General features: G+C 39.3%; 1 protein-coding gene across 1 annotated transcript in view; it reads left to right on the top strand.

The window, feature by feature from the left end:
- The window catches only part of PTPN1 (protein tyrosine phosphatase non-receptor type 1), a 42,371-nt gene that overhangs the window by 15,596 nt on the left and 3,925 nt on the right, over window positions 1-22,850 (top strand). The window contains exons 2-8 of the mRNA XM_062613923.1: window positions 12,022-12,112; window positions 13,952-14,052; window positions 15,995-16,093; window positions 18,797-18,934; window positions 20,726-20,935; window positions 21,632-21,793; window positions 22,377-22,612. Coding sequence (XP_062469907.1) covers window positions 12,022-12,112; window positions 13,952-14,052; window positions 15,995-16,093; window positions 18,797-18,934; window positions 20,726-20,935; window positions 21,632-21,793; window positions 22,377-22,612 — 1,037 coding nt within the window. The remainder of the gene's footprint in view (window positions 1-12,021; window positions 12,113-13,951; window positions 14,053-15,994; window positions 16,094-18,796; window positions 18,935-20,725; window positions 20,936-21,631; window positions 21,794-22,376; window positions 22,613-22,850) is intronic.

Below are 22,850 nucleotides of genomic sequence, written 5' to 3' on the forward strand. Positions count from 1 at the left end.
AATTCTGATTCCTAGGGAACAATCCTTTTGTTTCTGGGTTTGTGTCATCATGGAAAATGGGCCATAGACAATTAATGTAGAAGTGCTTTTGTATTTAGAAAGACTTTCTCACCAAAAACATAAAGGAAATATTCGATTCCAATCCTGGATTCCATGGCTCTGAATGAGTGACGGGTTTGGTTTTCTATAGTGCTAATGATGGGGTAGGGGAGCTAATCTAAAACTTTCTTCCTTTGCCTCTAGAGACCAGGGAAGACAAAAGCATTCCTACAAGAGCCTAAAAAAATTGCTCAGAGAAATAGCCTCCCTTCTGAAAGGAGAAATATATAGATGTTCCAACACAGCTGTCAAACCAAGAGCATTGCAGCGAAGTGGTTGGATTCCTAAAATGGTAGTGAGAAACACTGACTCCTAAGTTAGAAAGCTAATGAGTTCGGGTGTTGTCGATGAAAACCAATCTGCTTGGAGAACACAAGTTGCATCCATTATAGCAACCAAGAGGTGTTTTCTGACTGTCTTCAATGGATGACTTCCTTAACCAGTGAATGGGGGCTGCAGCACCTCTTCTATGAAGACAGGCTGAGAGTTGAGGGTGTTTAGACTGGAGAAGAGAAGGCTTTGGGGAGATCTTAGATCAGCTCCCAGTGCTTAAAGAGGCCTACAAGAAAGCTGGAGAGAGGCTTTTAAGAAGGGCACGTAGTGACAGGACAAGGGAGAATGGCTTTAACCTGACAGAAGGGAGAGTTAGATTAGATACTAGGAAAGCATTCTTCACTACAAGGGTGGTGAGGCCCTGGCAAAGGTTGCCCAGAGAAGCTGTGGCTGTCCCATCCCTGGCAGTGTTCAAGGCCTGGTTGGATGGAGCAACATGGTCTAGTGGAATGTGTTCCTGCCCGTGGCAAGGGGTTGTGGAACTAGGTGAGCTTTGAGGTCCTTTTGAACCCAAACCATTCTGTGATTCTCACTACTCTTGAAGCAGGACACAACTGGCTATTAGGAAGAGATAGGGTAGATCAGTGTCATCAGCATAAAGGCCTGTCTTCTTTCCCATTGAAACCTTCAAATGTTTTAGCAGTTCATGTTGACATAAATGTTTATTTTGGAATGTAATGACAGCAACATCAACAAACTTGACATTAAAGGCATCCAAAGGACAATAGCAGTGATGTGAAAAAATGTCTGATATTTTCCCTTGTAAGTCCTAGAAGGATATTTTTGTAGCTTTAATTCTCTAATAAACCTACAAAGGATTATGTGTGTGCTCATTCTTACATACAGCCTATCTTTTCCCTTTGCATGCAAATTCTAATGTTGTATTAAGAGCATAACAAAAATGAATTGATGATAGATGTTGGAATGTACAAAGTCTCCTCCTTTCCTTATTACTCATTGCATTGACTGTGGTTTTTAAGGAGGTATTGTAAGGTGCCAAATCAAGTTGTTGAATTGGTAAAGAGCTCGATATGTAAATGTGAGAACTCTGGAGATCTTTAAATACTCAGGTTTTCTGTTTTCAGGCACATCTAGTGCTATAAGACTTGTGACATGGGTGAATTTTTTGCTTTTGGTCAAATTGTCCCTGTGTAGTCGTCTCTCATTCCCCCCAGCTTTTAATATTTGTTTTGAGCACCCACCAAAAATTCTGAGGTCATCTTATTTCCCATTTTCAAGTGCTATTTGTAAACTCTTTGGTCTTTATTATGAGTAACTGGATGGACCACCACTTTAAAGTAGATATGCCACCATTCGAGAGAGAGATGTGTGGTTTTTCTATTTGAACCTCATCTACACCTTCAAAAGGAAGCAGAACTTCAGAACAAGCTGAAAGCTGTAAAAAACATGTTTCTGTTTCCTGAGTCCAGGGTTAAAAATCCTTGTGGTCGTATTCAGGGAGATACCTTCCAGGGAGTTGTCCTGGTGCTAAATGTATGGATATAAAGTTAAACTCTCTGAAATGTATGGGTGGAAAATCAAACTCCAGGGGAAAAAAATAAAACAGCAAACATTTATCTGTAGGAGACTGTAAACTTCTGTACTCTGGCTTCAGCGCACAATTGCCTTTCCCTGGGGGAGGAAACACAATACGTGTTATCATACCAATTGGAATGTCTGGGGAATCACCCTTTGTTGGGAAGGTCTGATTTGAGTTATGCTTTCATGGATCATTTCATAAACACATCAGGAAAGTGGCTGTGTGGGCTTCTTGTATGGGCCATGTTGTGGAAACATACCTTGTGGTGGAACTACAGCTTTTAAACTTAAGAGAGGCTTGGTAAAATGTTCTAATGCTGACTTTGTTTTTCTCTGGTAGCTTTTAGTTGTGGTGTGTACTAGATAATTAGATCTCTATCTCACATAGAGCACCTTAATTTGAAAATGACCTTGACAAAATGAAGATCTCTTGGGAATTGTTGCCTGCCCTTTTTTCTTGGACAGTTCTATTATTTTAAGAAGTTCTGTATTGTTGATGAGCATATATTGCTGTAGATAGGGAATACTGGACTTGACTCGTCTTGTTAATGGGACCAGTATTTTCAGATGAGTTAGTAACCTAGAGGTGGTTAACGTGTTATCTACGAAAGACTTAAAAATAGTGCTGTGGTAGTTGTGCGGTTCTGTAAATTGAAACTGCTGCTAAGACTAATGTTGGCATTTCTTTAAAAAAAGAAAAAACCTAACATCTGTAATCTTGTTTCTTAAAAATAGTTGTCCTGAGCAACATGACGGTGGTTTTTGTCTATTAAGCAGTTAAAGTGCTGTTTGTTTGGCTTTTAGTCAACATACTTTCCAGGAAAAGGTGAAAGGACACAAATACCACAGATGGGTTTCATTTGTAGTTCAGTGAATCTGAACTGTAAGTTTTAAAATCAAGTCTCTCTTTTAAAAAAAACAATAGAGGCTTAGTAGGAAGACTCAAACTTCAGCTCCTCAAATATGCAGGGCTGTTTGTTTTCAGACTTGGCAAGTGATATTACGCATCAAAGCCACAGAACTGTGTGTTTGGACGGTGTGGGTCCTTTGGTAATTATAGTAGTTCTGTTACAGTTCATTAGTTGAGCATGTTAATAGACTCAGGCCTTAAACAGTGACAGTAGATCCCGTACTAAGCACCTGCCTGGAGCTTCTCTTTAGGCAGAGGGTTATATTGTACTTCTATATTGATACAACACCTAGTACCATAGGAGCCTCTCAAATTCCTTGTTAACAGTAATAATAAATATGCCAGATTTTCTGAACATCTGTATTCTTTTCAGTGGGCAGTATGTCAGCATGCCCAATTAACTGTAAGATCAGATCATACATGCCTTCTGTGTGAAGGGAGAGGATGGTAAGTTATTAAATGGAGCTATGTAGCTGTGTTCATTTACAGGAACATTCCTTTGCTTCAAGATTTTGAATGTTTCAGTGTGCTGAAAACAATTTACAAGAAATCAGGCTTGACTGATTCACTTTCTGCGTATTGATTTGTGCCCAGAGTAAAATGTCTGATATTAGCAAAACGTGAGTGATTTATTTATTTATTTATTTACTTACTTATTTATTTATAAAAGAAACAAGGCTTTATTATTTTTAGTCGTTTCATGTGGTTTCTTATTCTTGAAAGTTGTTATTTTTTTAAAAAGGTGAGATTTAAATCTGAATTATTTGGGGTAATTCCTGTAATGGTCATAAAGTTTACAACTGGGTTTGTGCTTATCCAGAACAAGAAGTCTCACTGTTTTCCTACCTTTATTTCAGTGCCTTTTCTTGGTCTTCTGATGATAAATTAGCCACTGCCTGCTAGAATAACCTGTTTCAGGGCTCCAAGAATAGGCTGTCCCTATTACAATCATGACAGGTAAAGAATCACCACCTGATGATAGGTCCTGAAACAGAGTGAAAATCTCAAAGGATAACACTTCAGTTTATTTCTTCTGTCTCTTGGATTCTTTTCTATTAAGACTTAGGGATTTCATCCATCAAATTACCTGGTGAGATTCAGACCAAAGTCCTGATTTTAGTCTGCTGATTGTAACTGAAGTAGGTTTTCATTCTGCTGCATAAAAATACTTTATCCTTCTAGCAAAGGGTTTTGGATAAAACTGTTACAGATTAGACCATGCCAGCGCAGTATTGCCTTCTGCTATGTTTTAGTAAATAGGACTCTGGTTGCTGAGAGGTATAGTGTCAGTTGGCTGCTTTTAGACAGCTATTAGGAAGTTTTTAATCTCAGTTTCATTGTGGATTTTTACAAAAGAAATTATAAGCCAGCTACTAGATTTTTTTTAAAGTTGGAAATTCCCACATGAGTGCCGGTTGTTACTAGTGGCATTAACCCTGCAAACCAGGCTACTTAGCCTTCATCTGAAGGCTGCTGCCCTTGTTCTAGCACAATCCTTGAAATTACTTAAACAAAAGATTATTTCAAACCTTTCTAAAAGACAGGATTCTCCCCCGGTGCAGCAGAACCCTGAGCTTTGTAAATAAGTCAGGCTTTCTGGATTTACATACTGAACTAGTAATACTGAATTTCAGTGCCCAGTGTACTACATTAATTGGTGCTAATACACCAGTGTTCACGTTGGTATATTAACCTGAGCTGAACCATGTAAATGAATTTAAATGATTGAAAGTCTAGTATGTGTTTGAAAATATTTGCATAATGGTGGAGGAATTGGGAGGGTTAATACGTGGCTGCTTGATGATTTAAAAACAGGACACAAAATCCCAAACCAAACCTAATTTCTAAAAAAGCAGGAAAACTTTAAAATACTAGCAACAGTGTGACAAGTGAGCAGGGCACCTCTACAGATGATGAAGCAGTGAGCAAGAAGTGTCTTACATATGATTATGTAATTTATCACTTATTTTTTTAATTAAATGAACTGGTTTATTTTAAGATTAAATGGTGATCATGGATTATGCAGGAATTTGAGGCAGTAGAACCGTCTTGCTTTCTTAACATTAACTGAGATTAACACTGTATGTAGTATCTCTGAAAATCAGGGGAGGATTCTGAGTGAGTATAAATAAGAAGTTATTCTATGATTCCTGTTTCATGAAGTCAGAGATCCCCTTGAGAAACTATAAACTACCTGCAGTGGTTCCAAGGGCATCCATCTCTTGTCCTTTTGTTTCCAGTTTGCACCTTATCATTTGCCACTTGTTTAAACTCCAGAAAATACCTTAGTTATAAGCAGCACAGTGATCTGGTTTTACTGTGAAAGGGTGTGAGAAGAAGCTTTCCTCATTCCTCCCTCACCTTCTAGTACTTACAGCCTCCCCACTCCCACCCTCCCTGAAGCCTTCAAGGTCTACACACATGGTCTTCACCTTGTTGGGTGGTTTGCTTTTTTATTGTGCTAGTAGCTCTGTAAAAGCAATAATGCTGTTGTGAGATGTCAGAATGAAAATATTGGGTAACTAGGAAAGGAGGACTTTGTTTATAACCACAGTTGTCAGTTTATGGAGCCTGGAATACACAACAGGCCAGGAATTACACATTTTAAAACTTGTACAGAATCCATGCTGCAAACATATTAAGGTCTGGATTTGCTATACAGACTAAATTCCTTTAGGAGTTACAAAGATGTCTGGACTGTCAGATGCATCAGTCTATTTGAGATGAGGTTAAACCAAAACTCTGTCTGGACACCTGTAATGTTTGGGCAAATCAAGATCTGGATCTCATCTGTGATTATTTTTCTCATAGGAGAAGAGTAACTTGAGTTAGAACCTCTTGACACTTTAATGAGACTGTGGTTTATTTCCTGGCAATGACTTTGTTTGATGATACAGATAGCAGAGCTTTTCTTTTGCACAAGTGCTGTCAAGAAAAAGCCATTTCTTCTTCTCAGAAGTCTCTATACTTCCAATAATGTCTAAGATACGCTTCTGGAATAGATTGAGTGTCTGGGAGGAAAAACAGCCATGGACATGAAGAAGGGAACTTCAGTTGTTTTCTTATACTGACCCTCCATTCAGTTGTTTCCTGTTTTGGCAGTGAGTACACGGCTACAAAACAGCAGAAGTCGAGTGTTCTTGCCAGCTACTCTGAACTTCTTCTGTTATGGGTCATAAATTTCAAGGACAAGCCGTATTTTGAACTTACTGAAATTTGAGAAGTTGCATGTAATTCTTTAGCCTAATATTAGAGTTTAGCTCTTTGATCGGCCTAGCTCTGCTGCAAGCCTCAAAAATAGCACAGTTGAAAAATCACTTTTTCCTCATTGCAGATAATGACATTGAAGCAAATCGAGAATGGGAACAGCCGAGTTCCGCAGAATTGCAGTGATTTATTCTACAGCAGTGTCATCCTTTTGACAACATGCAGAATGAATGTACTGTTAAAATGGCTTGCTCCCTTTTGGAAGATTATACCCAAGTTGTAGGAACTGTTCAGATGCAAGTGTTTCATTGAGCATTTACAGTGTTTGGTTTTCTACCATGACGAAGTGGGCACAGTAAAGAACTGCAGGGTTTACTTTCATCATTCTTAAATTTCTACGGTTAGATGTGTTGAAACTAGTTAGTTGCGAGAAACAATCTGTAATCTAGCTGCAATAAACATGGGCCCAGAAAAAAAACAGTACCCTTTTCCACATGCTGATATGATTTAAAAACGCAATCGTGTCCAGTTTACATTCTCCTGGGGGATTATTTCCGTGCCTAGAACCAGCTGACCGGTGTCAGAAGCTCTGCTTATGACAACCTGTTCAGATTGCCCATGTAGTGCTGAACGAGCAAGGGGCTTTCTAGGAAAATGATGTTGCAAGTGTGGGATTTTTTTTTCTCAATATAATTTATTTATTCATTTAAACTCACGTAATGGTGGTGTTGAACTTTAAACAAGCCTGTCCTTTTCTCTCTCTTCATGCATGATGTCAGGAAGAAGCTTGGCATATGGGTCAGTTGGGGTTTTTTTGAGGGAGATTAATAAGAAAATCAGTACTACCATATTTTACCTGAAAGCAAAACTAAGAGACTAGATAAAATGTTTTCAAAGGGTATTAAAAGCTACATTTATTTCATTTATCTGGCTAAAAGCCTGCAGCTTGTTGTTATAATTAATGTCATGTGATGCAATTCCCTGTTCATTTACCTGATCTTTAGATGACCTTCTTGTTACCTGTAAGGTACATCCTTATTTCTTGTCCGTGTCCAAATATCCTGATGTAAAATTTAAAAAATACAGGATAAGAAATCCAGTCTTCCTTGTTAAAGAGGTTTGAATGAAGATTTGATGTATGTATGCTTTGTATCTTAGCAAGGTACTTTCATTGAGTCAGTTCGCTGCTTCTCAATGGCTCAATTTCCTAGAATCATAGAATCACAGAATGGTTTGGGTTGAAGGGACCCTTAAAGATCATCCAGTTCCAACCCTTTGCCATAGGCAGGCACACTAGACCGGGTTGCTCAAACCTCCATTCAGGCTGGCCTTGATTTTTTTGCTCCCTTACACACTGAATCTGAAGACCTTTTCCCATTTGTGTAAAGTAGTTTTTTATTGTGGAACCCTTTGTACTGCTTGTTTTTCTTGTGTTCTTCTGTACAGGTCTTTGACACCTCATATAACTGTAGTGGTATCTCCATTATGAAATCAGCCTGTAATGACATCTCAGAAAACAGCAGCTTTCACTTGACTTTACTGTAACTTTTTCTTTACTCTTCCACCTTTACAGCAGTGTCATCATGTTTTCAGTGCTCATTTTAAGAAGAAACTTTTTTGTTTTAAGCTCTTAAGCTAAAATTACTTTTTTATTTAAGTCTTTATATACTTGCTGTGAATTGCTTTCCATAGTGAGACTGCGTCAGTAGATAGATTACTGTGCACTTCTGTAGCCTATGATAAGATCTTGGCAATTGCTGCTTCCCGTAGGAACAGAACTGTTAAAATGACAGTATATCATTATCTCTTAGTCTGAGCTACTCCAGAGTTTATGGTATAATAAAAGAGTGTGATCAAATTAAGGCCTGCAGCAAAGTTCCCCAGGAGCCTTTCTGTTGAATATGAAGGCCTTTAGACTAGACATTATTTCCTCTATTGGAAATAGTAACATGCAGATCTGTGTAACATTGTGGTGTGCTTGAATGACTGATGTCATCAACAGTTCTTCATGTGACCTAATACTCACTTCAAGATTTTGGGGTATATCTTTCTTAATCTCCTGTTGGTGTCTGAACAAGATGGAAAAAGTGTTGTCAAATGTGCTGTTGTGCTAGGAGTGTACGTATGGAAGCTATAGTGTGGTGCAGAGTGCCAGTGGCTAGGGCAAGTTTGCAGAAAATACTTACTGTCCAAAGGGGCAATTGTCAGACTTGAGACTCCAGAGTAGTTACAGGTTGGGAGCCTGAATTGAGGGTGGTTTTTTGAAGGCTGAGAGGAATGGAAATAAAGTGCTGTGGGCTACAGAGTAATCACTGCTGTTGCATATTAATAGCAGGAGGGTCAGGTATTCTGATGCAGAAAGCTTTGGGACAAGGGGCTGAGACCCACCATGAGCACCTCTTCCTGGTGAACATCTGTAGGTCTCTGGAAGGTAAGGCTGTGTTCATGGGACTGATCCTTTTTGTCTCATCTGCCCTTGCGTTCTGTGTCCTTTTCTTTGTGGTTAGAAGCGTGATGCTGTCAGGCCAAATGGAGCTCAATTTGCGCAACTGAGAGCAATCTTCTGTAAATCATGAAAGAACTTCTTATTCCAGTCACTACTGCACATGAACAGCTACAGGAACTTTCCGTCTGAAGAACAGTGCTTCAGTAGACTTCCTCTTTCCACCCCTGAAGCTTTTGGGGGTATTTGCACAGAGTACTGGACTTAAAACCAGGAGATGAGTGGCATGGGATGACTCATGCTCAAAAACAGATGCATTTGACTTTGGAAAACTGACTTCAGTTCTAGCCCTTCCTCTTTAAAGTTTTATATTGCACGACCTTTTAAATGAAATGTCGAGCTTCCTTTTTAACTGACGGGATCTCTGCAGTGTGACTGTGAGTGTGATTCAAGAAGGAGTTTCGTAACTATCAACCCCTGTGTTCATCCGCTGCCTTCAGTTCTCATGACATCACTGGCTTCAAGTTCCTCATAGCATAATAATTCCTTTTGTGAGTGATTCTGCTTTCTCCAGCATGGAGATCATCCTATTGTATTATTATTGACATATTCTGAAACCATGCTAACACTAGTGTTACATGGTTCCTGCAATAACCAGTAACAAAGGTTTTGGAGGAAAGTACAAAAAGCCTGTAACATGGCCAGTTGTACATTGTTTCTCTCCAATGGCCTTCTCTACCGAAGGCCATCTGATTTCCATTGAAGTCAGGTTCATATTCTGGAAGTGATCTTAGAAACTTTTTTGGGGGGTCACTTTAGATGTCCTAGCAACTGCTGTAGCCAAATAAGAAAAACAACCCCCCAAAAAACCCAACCAAAACCCTAAACCACTTTTATCCTATGTTGCCGAGAAGAGTATGCCTCTTAGGCTTGGCTTTGATGCTGAGGTCCAGGCATGCATAGCCTCCAGGATTTTGGATTTTATTGGTGTCCATTACGTTCAGAAATGAAGTGCTGTGTGCTAGCTGGATTTTTTTCAGGAGGCAGCAGGTTGCCTGTTGCTGTATCTCGGTCCCTCATTTTATTACCACCCAATCCTCACTCCAGTTCTTTTTTGTTAGTTGAAAACATGCTCCAGAAATGTATTATGCTTTTTAAATTGTCTGTGTTTCTGGGATGTACATGGGTAACTTGGCTTCTTTTCATTTTCTCTGTGCATCTCCTAGGACTCCCTTATTCTTTCAGTACCTTTAGACATTGTAGCATCTTTAAACAGATCCAGTATTTGGCAGTGAGGTAACAGCCAGTTCTCTGTTCCCAGAACAGCAAATTACCAGTTTCAGATCCTTAAATATGGGACGTTGGTATTTGAATCTATGGAACTCTTCAAGGCTGGGAGTAGTGTGTATGTGCACTTACACATATATGCTTAAGTATAAAGCTTTTGTATCAGAATGCCTTTGTATCATTCCATTTCCGTAATGAAGCATTTCATCCGCTTCCTTTCTTAAAAAAGGGGACACTTCGTTTCAAATGTGTTAACGTTGTGAAAGGAAACAGTGTAGATTAGTGCTGCTGCTAATTTAGCCCAGCATTTACAGCAAAAATGCCTGAGGGTCTTCTGGTTTCATTTGCATTTTGCTGTTCTTATAATATGAATCCTAAGTGCTGGGTTTTTGTTATTTTTCTCTTTTTTTAACACGTAAAAGAAATAACATGTAGGCTCTGTGGGAAATGTGGTTAGAGATCTAGAAGGCAGTTTTTCCTAGTCCCCTGGTTTTGTCTCTTGTTAATCCTGTACAGTCAGTACAGAAGAAAAATAAACCCCTGCAAAATACGAAGTCACCAACCTAGTGTCAGAGATGGAATTTATGAAAACACCCATTTTAGCTGCCTCGTGTTTGAGATATTAGACTGTGGCAGTCAAGATCATATTCTCCAGGCTGCATTCTTCATAAGCAGAAATACTGGCAGCCATGTGTTAAGTTATAAAAAGATAGCAGCTGATGTCAGGGCTTATTTCAGAGAGGAGCCATTTCAGAATACTGTACTAATTTTGAGCAGGTATATGTAAAATAGAATTCTTCCCTTGACATGTAGCTTTCTGTGTAAACTGATACAGAGCTGAATAGTAGGGTAGAGAAAGATGAACAAATAATAAGCTGCAGTATATAGCACACTTAAAAAGAAATTGTTAGCAATGTACATGATTATTTGTGCAAAACTGAGAGGAAGAGAAAGCCAGTTCAGTTTGGCCTCTGTGTTAGGGATTTTTGAGCTGGTACAAAATCCTCCTGCTCTGATGTTGGAAAGTTACCACGGTTTGAACCAGAGCCTTAGCTAATTCAGAGCTACTCATAGAGGAGAGCCCAACCTTTCTATGCAAGTGATCTGTATATCACAAGCAGCCCTCCAAATGCACTGACTTTATGTGTGCAGAAACCTGTTCTCTGGTAATACTGGGTGTGGATCAACACCATGCACAAATATAGCTGTATCTGGACAGAAAACTTAATTAATTCTGAACTCTGCTTCATTTGGTTGACAGTATTTAGCAAAATTAATGCCATCCACTGAAAGGGCATGAATTTAACTCCATAATTTCTTTTTAATGGTTATTTTTTAGTGGCCTCTGGGCTAGGTTCACATACTCATTTCATGCACAATGTCTGTCTTAGAATTACTTAAACTTATTATGCCATTGAAATACCAGTTCTATAATAAATCCGTTCCATAGGTTTTCATTAATTTCAGTTAAATCAAAGAGCTTCACCCTGAATTTTCTAGCTCTGTGATTTTTTGCATGCTTACACAGTATTTACTTACAATGTGCAGTTCAGTTTCTACAGATTGGGATTAATGTCCAAGGACAGCAGAATTCTCATTAAAACTTCTGAAATTGTCTAAAACAAAGAAATAGTCTGGAAAAAAAGTGCATATAACAGTTCAGCCATCAGTGCACCAGCCAGAACTCTCTCTCTATACGTATATCCGCTTTAGCTGAGCATGTGAATTGGGTACAAATAACTTTCACCATTTGCAGCTTTATGACATCTTGTTGATATGATAAAGATGTAGGTGATCTTGGACAAGTCACCACTCCATGTGTGTGTTTGAAGCCAAGGGAGGTAGACAAGGGGTTTTTTTCTATCACAATGTTTTTTAATTGCTGCTGAGTCACAAGTAGAATGGATAATTTCAGTGTTATTGGGAGCAATTGCTCCATGAGGAATGTAAAAGCATAATCTCTGGTAAATGTTCTGTTACTTTATTATGCAAACTAATAACATTTTAACACACAAATAATGTTAGGTTTGTATTCTGATAACTTTAAATTCAGCTCTTAATTTGAAGCCCAAAGTGTTTTCTGTCCAGAACTCCTATACGTGAGATACAGTCAAATGGGTCTTTGTCTTAAAATAACTAATGGTATAATGATATTAGATGGATTAATATCTGAGGCTTTTTTTTTCTTGTTTGTTTGTTTCAGGACATCAGGCATGAAGCCAGTGACTTTCCATGTAAAGTGGCCAAACATCCCAGAAACAAAAATAGAAATAGGTACAGAGATGTCAGCCCCTGTAAGTACGCTTTCTTTTCCGTTGTTTGATGGTTGGCCTCTAATGACTTCTTGTAACAGCTAAATGTTCTTTGTAAGGACAAAATTTCTGTTAGGGGGATATGCATCCGAAACAATTCTTTTTGTTAATATCTTTTTGAGATAGATGTCGCAGGATGCCTCTATATTCATAGGATTGTACTAGAGCACCATGCAGTAGGTTCTGTATTAGTGGGCACAAATCTGAAGAAAGGAACTTACTTTGCCTCTGAATTCTTGTGCTAGGGAAGAATGGTGACTGAAGTAGCATTAATAAGATGGCAAGTATCCTTTCTGTGTCAGTGTACTTACTAGAGCATCCTTCTAGTCAGTATAAGAATCTACAGATTCTTATAGATTCTATAAGAATATATATATTAGAATATATAGAAGAATCTCTGTTAGAATATATAAGAATCTGTAGATTCTTTTAGAGCATCTTCTAGTCAATAGAAGCATAACTGCTTCTGTTGGGAGAGGGGAAACAGTCTTGCATAAAATACATGACTTCTAGAAAGAAGTCTAAGCTAATTAGAACAGAGGGGCCATTAGCAAAGGTGGTACTACTAGTGAGACTTGTGTTTCTGAAATAATTTTTGTTACATATTCTGGTGCCAAGTACATCCTTGAGCATGTTTTCTCTGTGCAAGGCACAGTTTGGTGTTGCAGCATGTCCTCCTTTTTATGATCCCACGTACAAAGGCAGTAACGCAGAGCATGCCGGGCATAGGGAAGTCTGAACTTCTGGGGTGCAAGAGAGGCCGCAACAAACAAAACATGCGGAGTGCAACAAAGTGCAGGACAGTAGTTTAATGGTCAGCAGATAATACTTAATGTATTAGACACTAAAGAAAGTTCACAGCTGGCTCAATAAACTGCTGCTTTTGTGCTGTGTGACAGTGCCTGTTCTGGCTCTTCATTCCCTCTTCAAGGGTGCAGCACTGCCACCTGATTTAAATGTGGAGTTTCTATAGGCTCTACCACTCGGCAGATGTCTGCTGTTCAAAGACAAGAGTATTATTGTATATCAGAAAACTTCCTCTTAGTAGTTGAAAGTTCCTGAAGTCTTTTGGGGCAGTTGACTGGGAATAGTAGTGTTGCACATGGTTTGCTTTACTAAGCAGTTCTAATATTTGGGGTTGTGAGTAACAAATAGTTGCTCTTTGCCTTTAGATAATACTGCTTCCAGTCTGCTTGGCTTTCTTGCAAAATGTGGGAACTTGTGTGTGTGTGTTGGTGTTTTGGTTTATTTTAATTCCAAGTGGAGCAAGCTGAGACTAACAAGAGAGCAATGAAATTACCTCTTCTGGAATTCTTGGGTTTTGTTCATTCTGCATGAAGATGTGGTTGGGTTGGGGAACAGTAGCTGAGTGTCTGTAAGAAAAATAAGAAGTCTGTGTTCTGTTTGTTCAATGTATGTTTAGGCAAACCTTTAACAACCTTGAACAAGATGGGTTTGAATGTTTAAGCTGCAAAAGATAAGCAGTTGTGTAATGAGATTTATTTAAAAACAGTAACTTGATAACTGTACAAATAGGTCAGTGTGATCTGGTTTGCAAATTACCATTGAGATTACTTCAAATACTTCCATTCTTGCAATGTATTCTTGGAAGATGAAGTGCAACATCTGTTTGTTACTGCCCTGCTGTAGCACTGTTCTTGAGGGACCTGTATTGTATTTCCAGAGTTACAAGCACCAGCAAACACTTCTGTGCTGTCATTAAACTCTTTAGGCTTTTTTGATCCTAACATCTGATGAGGTTGTGCATGGATTGTGCTGTGTTGCATAGACATTAACCAGTGTTTTCTAATTATGCTGCAGTTGATCACAGTCGAATTAAGCTAAACCAAGGTGACAATGACTATATCAATGCTAGTTTGATAAAAATGGAAGAGGCCCAAAGGAGCTACATCCTTACCCAGGTAATTGCTGGTAGTGAACAATAAAAATCTCATGGTGATTGGAGTCGGTTTTCGTGGGTTTTCTTTAGCCTTATTGTGTTTGTTTTCTTTATTGTAAGGCTACTTAAGTGCTTATTGACATCTGTGTGCATACGTAAGCATGCACATAGAACAGATTTATAGAAGTGCTGCAGATTCCTTCTTGCTTCCTGTCAGCTCAGACTGACCTTTTGTGGAGTGTTTTAGCCACTTTCTATATTTGACTTTAGACCCATTGAGGCTACAAACTAACATACTTCTACAAATCTGCTTGTTGGCTTATGACAAGCAGCATTTAGATGTGATTGAAATGAATCATGCTTCTACATGGAACACCACCAACACAGTGGTTTCATACCACTGGTCTTAAGTGGCCTGTTACATTCTCTGAACTGCGGTAAAGTTCAAGGGAGGGCTTCACATTTACAGAACTGTATTTGTGAATGTAAAGATGTTCAAAACCTGTATGAGATAACATACTTTAACTATAACAGGTATTTGAGTACTTGGGGCAGAAGTTAACTAAAATATATTAGGGAATCTTCTGTTCCAGATTAGCAGAATGCTCTATCATGTGTTTCTTGTTAAACATCCTTCTGAAAGTGGTGGTTTTGTAGCAGTTACAAATAACGTACCTACTGATACCACAACTTCCAAAAGGCTTAAGTTGGGCAGTTCAGATGCTTGTACCTTTAATGTGAGAGAGGAAAGCTATTAATACTGACTTCAGTGATGGGAATTTGGGGGGGTGGAAGTGGCTGGTTTTCACTGAATCTGTGAATTCCACACCTATTTATATAACCGATTTAAAAATACACGGGTAGCCTGTCATCTTCTTCTGAGAGCCAGCAACTGTGCCAAAACTCTTGTTTGTCCTAAATGTTCAGTTTGCTGGAAACTGTTCTGGTCTTTAATCTTGCCTTGTTTTTTACCTCTCCTTCCATGCTTTAGACAAAGGTGGGCTGGCATTAATATTTTCAAGCAGCAGCTCTTCCTTCCTGTTTCTAGAGAATAAAGATAAATCTTCTAAGGAAGAAGTGTTTGCTATGAAAATGATTCTGTGCACACAGCTCTTACTCCACTTAGGAAAAGGGAGGTTGATCATAGGGTCGAATGGTATGTGGAATAGTCAAATGTGAAGCTAAGCTGTTACTAGTTTTCTGTTCTGATCTAGAATTTAATGGATTTGAGTGGCTTTATTTAAATCCAGTCATTCTTCCTGAGGACCCTGACCTGCAGTTCTGCTGAAGCAAAGTGATGCATAGCACATATGAGAAGCACAATGATACTATGCTGGCTTGTGTTGCCCAAAATTCAGAGCAATGGTTTTGGAGTAGGACATACCAAAGGAACATAGCACAAACACACAGTTACAACAACATCTACTTTGTGAGTAGATAGTAGTCTTTAAAAGGAGTTGGCTTTGCTTCAGTCCCAAAGCAGATCAATGAAGATTCTAGAAAACCATGTAATTTGTTACTGATCTGGCATTGTTTCAGTCTTTTGAATGTCCATTCAGTCAAGTAATTTTCAAGTGTTATGAATAACAGTGATGAATAGAAGAATAGTCTAACATAGGTGTTAATTCAGCTCTTAGTCAATGAGGTCCTATTTCCCCATTGCTTTGTGCACCTTTCCTAAGAAGATTCTCAGCATTTTTCACTCCCAGTTCTGTTCTCGCAAGTGAGACTACTTCTCTCTTCCTGTTTTATATGGGGGGGGAAGATTAACAATGCTTTCATGGGTAAGCTCATAGTGAGAAAATGGAACTTAAACCTGTATCACTGCATTTTTTACAGTTCAAAATGAGAAGTTGCTTGTTACTTGTTGAAATTTATTGCCTAGCGCAGTAACTTCTAGTGGGGAACGTTGCACTGACATTAACAGAAAATAATGCTTATTTCTGGGGATTCTGTCTCTGCAGGGACCTTTGCCAAATACTTGTGGTCACTTTTGGGAGATGGTTTGGGAACAGAAAAGCCGTGGTGTTGTCATGTTGAACAGAGTGATGGAAAAGGGATCTGTAAGTACTTTTAATTCTAGCTATGTGTTCAGTGCATGGTTTTTCTTTATTAAAAAAAAAACAAACAAAACCCAAGCAATCAAAACAACAATAAAAACCAACCCAAAGAATGGGGTGGGGTAGGAAGGAAATGACTGTAAGTTATATTATCTAAGAAATTATGCCTAGAATTGAATATCCAGCGAACCAATCTTAGCACAGTCAGAAAATGACTTGGTTTGTAATTGTAGGTCCTGATTTTTCCTGAATTTGTTCTCTATTGCTACCCTAGGTATCTGAATGTAGTTCTTTCCAGTGTACACAGATTGTACCTGTCAAAGGCCATTTGCAGCAAGTGTTCATTCACAAGCATTATGAAATGGTTTTGAAGTAGCTAGAGAGGCACTTTGACTTCAGGCTTCCTTCATGCAGTAAGAGCTCTGATTATTAAAGGTACCTCTAAAGCACACTGTATCTCTACCATTGTTGTTGTTTTACAAAATTCATAAGAGGGCTTAGGAGAATGGAAGTAGGATTGGAAGCACTTCACCTGGTATGTCCTGGTGATGTGGAACCAGCTGTTAAGCCTATGCTTTACTCACTGTGACAAGTGTGGTGGTCTAAGGTCTGTCCAGACCTTTCAGGAAGTTGACATTGGACAAGACAGGCAGAAGGTGAAGGGAAACAAGAGATGAACAAACAGTTGAGGTTAATTTTGAAGTAATTTACCTTCAGATAGAAAAAAGGTTTTGCTTCCTCTGGCACATCGGGTAGATGCTGTCTTGAGAGGAAATGCCTCGCCCTTTCTCATGGTGATGACAGGAACCACCAGGCATGGTTTTCATCCTTGGGTCAGAGTTCTGCCTCTGTGCTAATTCCACATCTGCCATCCTTAAAGTGGACTTGGCAGCTGTGCTGACTTCAGACAAAAGCAATTTTAAAGACTGATAGAAATGCACAATTTAAAGTTGAATGCTACAGTGTAGTCAGCATAAAGACACTTTGGAGGAGGGGTAGCGGGTTCATTGGGCATTCACCAGTGATAACTGGGTGGTACATGCTTCAGCGTAATTGGGAAAGAATTCCCAATAATCAGGAAAATTCTTGTGCAATGAGTAGTGTTCTAATAAACTGCAGCCTTGAATTTTTAGAGTTTTGCTTTTTTCTGTAGTGCAAGTGAAATTTAATCTTCAAAAGAGTTGCAGTAACCATATTTTCAATAGTTTCTTCCTTTCCAACCATTCCCCCTCATTCTCTGCACTGCCAGTAGTTCTGAACAAAATGAATTACTGAGATCCCTCAGGGCAGGCTGCTACAATTCTCAGCAAGCATCAGTGGGGGGCCTGCACAGTGGAGCACAACAAAATATTGTTTGCAGACACATTTGGTGGAGAAATGAGACACAAAGCCAGTGGCTGTCTCTTTAACATCAATAAGAGAAAAAGTGCAGAGAATTATAATGCATTCTACACCCTGAGAAACTAGAGAATGGATTTTGAGTAAGAACTAGAAATACTGGAACAGAACTGGTGTTAGTCCATGAATAAATTACTGAAGAGTTTTCTTACTTATTACAATCCTGTCAGAATTCATCTTAGTCTTGAGAATGTTTTTTTTCGTTGTTCCTCCATGTCAACTCTAAACCCTTATGATTTGCCCTTTAATAAAGGAGACATTAGCCATGTCCAGCAATCCATTCTGTTGCATGGTTAGCAATGGTTAGATAGTGGTCATAATCCCATTTCAGAGGTACTTAGTGGCAGAAGAAGCTGGCCACTTCACCCAGTCATGATATCCTTAGATGTAACTGTCAGAAACTTGGCTCCAGGCTTCCTATTCATGTTGCTGATGAGTTTCTTTAGTTCTTAGTTTCAATTTTTCACTGCAAAATGTGCTACTTTGCTATTTGGTTGACTCATTTCAGCTCCTAGCACGTAGCAGGCTTTACAAAAGTCAGCTCTCTGTGATACTTTACTGAGAAAATTGAAATTCAGTCAGAAGTACGTAATGGGAGCGTTTGCTGAATGCAGGGTTTTTGTTTGCCTCTTTACTTCTAAACTGTGCCATGCAAAATCCAAATGATCTCACTGCTATTTTTATTTCTGTGGTAAGTGAATGGAGTAACCCAAAATCTCATCTGATGTTACACTTGCAAATTAGCAGTGGTGTCATTCTCTATATGTAGCTTCTTCGTGGAATACATAATGCTTTTCACAGTATGTTCTGCTCTTGCTAGCATCTATCTCTTCTTTTGAAATTAAAATGTTTGACATGAGGGTAATAAATAAAATGCAGAGTAGACCGAAACTCAGATGTTGGCAGAGTGTTGAGAGAGCTTTTATACCTAGACAGTTATTAGATTTGTGGTTTTGTTTGTTCTGACACAAGCTAAAACAGATAATGGCGTTGGTGATTTTGATTAGATTCCATAAGTCACACTTCTGAGCTTATGTGTAGAAGGAAGAGAGCTCTACCTAAACAGACCTGTCCTCCATCCTCAATTCAGTCAGGGTCAAAATCATTTGACTCATACAAGAGGTTCAGTTGAGATGTGGTTCTGCAGTACAAAGGAAGACTGTTGTTCTTCATGCTAGAACTGGTTCTCCATACCATAAAAGCAGATGGAGAAATTATCTCATTAGAAAATGTTATATTTAAGGATGTTTATTCCTTGCCTTTTACACAAACATAAATGATATATAAATGTCTCCTATTTGTTTTTAGGTCAAGTGTGCACAGTACTGGCCACAGAAGGAGGAGAAAGAAATGTTTTTTGAAGATACAAACTTGAAACTAACATTGATATCTGAAGATATAAAATCCTATTACACAGTACGACAGCTAGAATTGGAAAACCTTACAGTAAGTACAGAAAATAGCACCAGTCAGGTTCTTCAGTCCCTCTGAGGTGAGATTCGCCTCCTCATCAACAAGGCCTCGAAAAAAGACGGTTGTGAATTATAGCAGATTTTGGTCTGGAATTGGTGATTCTGCATGAGGTTGTTCTTCAGCCTCTGGTTTGTGTGTTGTGGAAATGAAACTCCTGAATATTTATGAAACGTATCTGGGGAAACTACAGTCATTTTCATGTCTCAGCTGTGCACCGAGTGTGAAGGTCAGTTTGTCACTACCTTTCAGAGAACCCTTTATAAAATCACTTAGCAGATGTTCTAGTGCTGTTGTGTTATAGCTGAAATAATTGCTTCTCCTGTTAAGGTACATGTTTGCATGTGTCTGGTTCTGAGGTTTATTTGTAGGGTTTTTTTGACTTAAATCTTCATGTTTTGCATTGATGGTCTTTGTCAGAAAGCAGGAGCTGTTTTAGTCCTGGTCCTGCAATAAGTTGTATGGAGCTCAATACAAGGATCAGACCACTGGCTTTAAGAGAAATACTCTTTATTTTCTTTTTTCCTTTTCTTTTTTTTCTTCCTCTTTTTCCTTTTTTCATGTTCTTTCATTGTCATCTTTTTGCTCCTTCTTTTGTCTTTTTTTTCTTCCTCCTCTTTCATATTTTTCTTCTTTTGTGCAACCCCAAAATGAAAGTATACATGCTGTTTTCCACCCTTCCTCTTCTCTTCAACACTGCCCTGTATTAGAGCAGTGAGAGCTAATCTGAAGCTCCTTGGGGAGACTGGCTAAGGAAGAACACCATTCACTTCCTATGAATGCAGGTCACTGAAGATAATGTCTTAGGTCCTTGATGCTGGGCTAGGTGTCTATGTTGGGATATGCTAGCCTGCATTCTGTTGTGCGCTGCTCACTCATGGAGACACAATTATTCCTTTGCTCATCTGTTAGCATCTCACATGCTTCATTTTGCCAGGAGGCATGGCAGCAGATACAAATTTGATCAAATTATGCCTGAGCAAGGATTTAGTTGATGTAGTTTGTGGCGTCTTAACTACGGTGTCTGCCATAGACATGTTTGAGGGCTGTAGCTCAGTACTTCAGGAGGCTGTGAGCACCAGTGGGTTAGTAGTCTTAGAAAAAGTATTCAAGTTGGGAACAAACCTGTAAAGAAACAGCTGTGATAACATGAGGGCTTTGTCTGCAGAAAGTGTAAAGGGCTTTTATAACTTGAGGTACTTCATTTTGAGAAATCTGCAAATGATGTTCTGTGATTAGGAACTGGAGGGCAGTGCCAGCTGTCTTCTGGTGATCCTGAACTCTACTGAATAAACTGAACTATGTTAGGAATTAGTAAATCTACTGATCCAATTTTCTTTGCTTAGAATGGAGACCTTCACAGAGATAATTCTTTGTCATTAGTTCCTGAGCTGTGCAGCTATAAAAGCTCCCTCAGACTGGTGGAACTTTGTCAGTTGAATTTAAGCCAGCTGTTCTAAAGATGTAGTGACAGCCATGAAGTCTGAGTAGCGCACAAAGCTGAGCGGGCACATGCTTCCATTCCATGGGAGTCAGAGTTATTTTCAAAGGGAGTAGCTAAAATTTTTCCAAAGGAACACAATTTGAAACTGCTTTGAAGGTAAAAGGGTTTGAAGCTGAATGTCTAAATATATAAGTGACTGTTTCCTAGGGAAATCCATGAGGAATTGTATTTGCTGCTTAGAACTTGTGATAGATACCTGTGCTTTGAATACCTGTGACTTGTATATCCAAGCTAAAAGACTTCCTAAATACTGTTTTTTACAGACACAGGAAACCAGAGAGATTCTGCACTTTCATTATACCACGTGGCCTGACTTCGGTGTCCCGGAGTCACCTGCTTCATTCCTCAATTTCCTGTTCAAAGTGCGGGAATCTGGCTCCCTTAACCCGGAGCATGGGCCCATTGTGGTGCACTGCAGCGCTGGAATCGGGCGATCCGGAACTTTCTGTTTGGTTGATACATGTCTTCTACTGGTAAGAACTACTTATTCCAGATTATGTGCTATGTCTCTAGAGTTAGGGTTTGTTGTGGGTTTACGAAGAGCTGTGGTATGTTCTGTGCAGTATTTTGCATGCTATTCCCCATTGTCTTGTTCATATTCTGGTTTGGAAGTGTATTCCAAGGCAGATTTTGTTCCTGACTGGCCATATTGAGTGTGGGGAAAAAGAGTCTCTAGTTTTAGTGTGATTCACAAAGATGGGCTTTGCCCTCCTGGTTTAAAAAAATCACTGATGTCTGCTAAGTAACAGCATGGACTATCCTGGAACAATGTAAAATAAATCTAATGCATTTCCTTTTACAGAGTCAGCTTTGCCTTAGGCAGGAGGAAACTGTCCTGACTTCAGGATAAAAGTGCAGTTCCCTTGGCTTTATTCTGTCCCTGTGTGAGAGCAGTCATACAAAGAAGTCAGGCCTAGGTTAAAATGTCCTGGGTGGGGTTTTTATTTCCTAATTATATTTTCAAAACAAAAAGGCCAAAAGGGGGAAATATACAACGTCTTGAGGCCAAGTGGCTGTCTTTTTAGAGACCCAATACATAGCTGCTGCTGCCGGTCTTGCATGAGTTTATTAACTCGATAATATGAAGGGTAATGTGGAGGTCCTCCTGCAAAATGAGTCATTGAGCATCTCATCAGAGCATAAAGCTTGTTTCAAATTTTTATCTTCAGATGGACAAGCGGAAAGATCCTTCTTCTGTGGACATTAAACAGGTCCTCCTGGAGATGAGGAAGTACCGCATGGGGCTCATACAGACAGCAGACCAGCTCCGCTTCTCTTACCTAGCTGTTATTGAAGGGGCAAAATTCATTATGGGAGATGCTTCAGTGCAAGTGAGTCCTATTGCCTGCACAGCCTGTTTTAACTCGAGAGGATACGTGGGATGAGCAGAGTAGAGAAGCCTTTACATTTCATGCTTGCTTTAGCTTCAGTAGTTTTTATGGGGTTCTTAAATACAGTGCTTTACGGTCTGTCACGATCTACAGTGTGGCATGTAAGAACCTTCACAAAAGTACCCATGATATAAGAGGTGGCCCTGTGTACTTTACAGCACCATAATTGGTGTGCAGACTGGCTTCACTGGCCTTGTGTTTCACTTGAGATCATAAAAACTTTCTAATATACCAGAAGTTGCAGTATCATGTTTAAATCTTCTAAGCTTGTTTTATTGCAAGCAGAACTCCAGCAGCACAGATTCTATTTTGCACTATTTGAATGTTACAGAAGTAGGTGATAATTTGTGCATTTATAGTGTTGTCTGCTGGATGTCGCTGAGGTTTGGAGTGCTTGTGTCTCTGTAAGTTCCTTTTTTCCAATGCAGATGAACAGGTATAAAGACCCTGCCATGTTAAAAGTTACAGTAGCTTACGTAAAAGAAATGGAGAAAAGCTTAATAGGGCTTTTTCTTCCCTGAAGGAACAGTGGAAAGAGCTCTCCAATGAAGACCTGGACCCACCTCCTGAACATACCCCACCACCTCCCAGACCACCAAAGCGAACATCAGAAATGCACAATGGAAGGATGCATGAACACACAGAATTCCTTCCTAAACATCAAGTAGTAGAGGAAGAGATGAGGTGTTTGGTCAGCACTGTGGAAGAGACAGTTCCAGATGGCAGAGGTCATTCATCTGTGCCGCTGATCACGGACAGGTAACGCGTTTAGTTTCCCCATTTTTAACTGTCCTAGAAGAGTGTCCAGTTGGCTTATGGAGTTGAGAGGTTGTAGGATGTTTGCTCATAAATAGTTTTTCATACAGAAGGGCTTGAACAGACCTTGATCAAGCTAGTGTAATAGTTCCAGCCCACACTCTTTTTAGTAAGGCTCTTATGCTCTTGTTCCTTTAACTCCACACATAAGCCAGGGCTTCTTACAGGATCCTGCTAGTAA

The sequence above is a fragment of the Pezoporus occidentalis genome, unplaced genomic scaffold (genome assembly GCF_034315485.1).
Source record: "Pezoporus occidentalis ecotype Australia unplaced genomic scaffold, CSIRO_AGI_Poc_V1 ctg171, whole genome shotgun sequence".
NCBI classification, from domain to species: domain Eukaryota; kingdom Metazoa; phylum Chordata; class Aves; order Psittaciformes; family Psittacidae; genus Pezoporus; species Pezoporus occidentalis.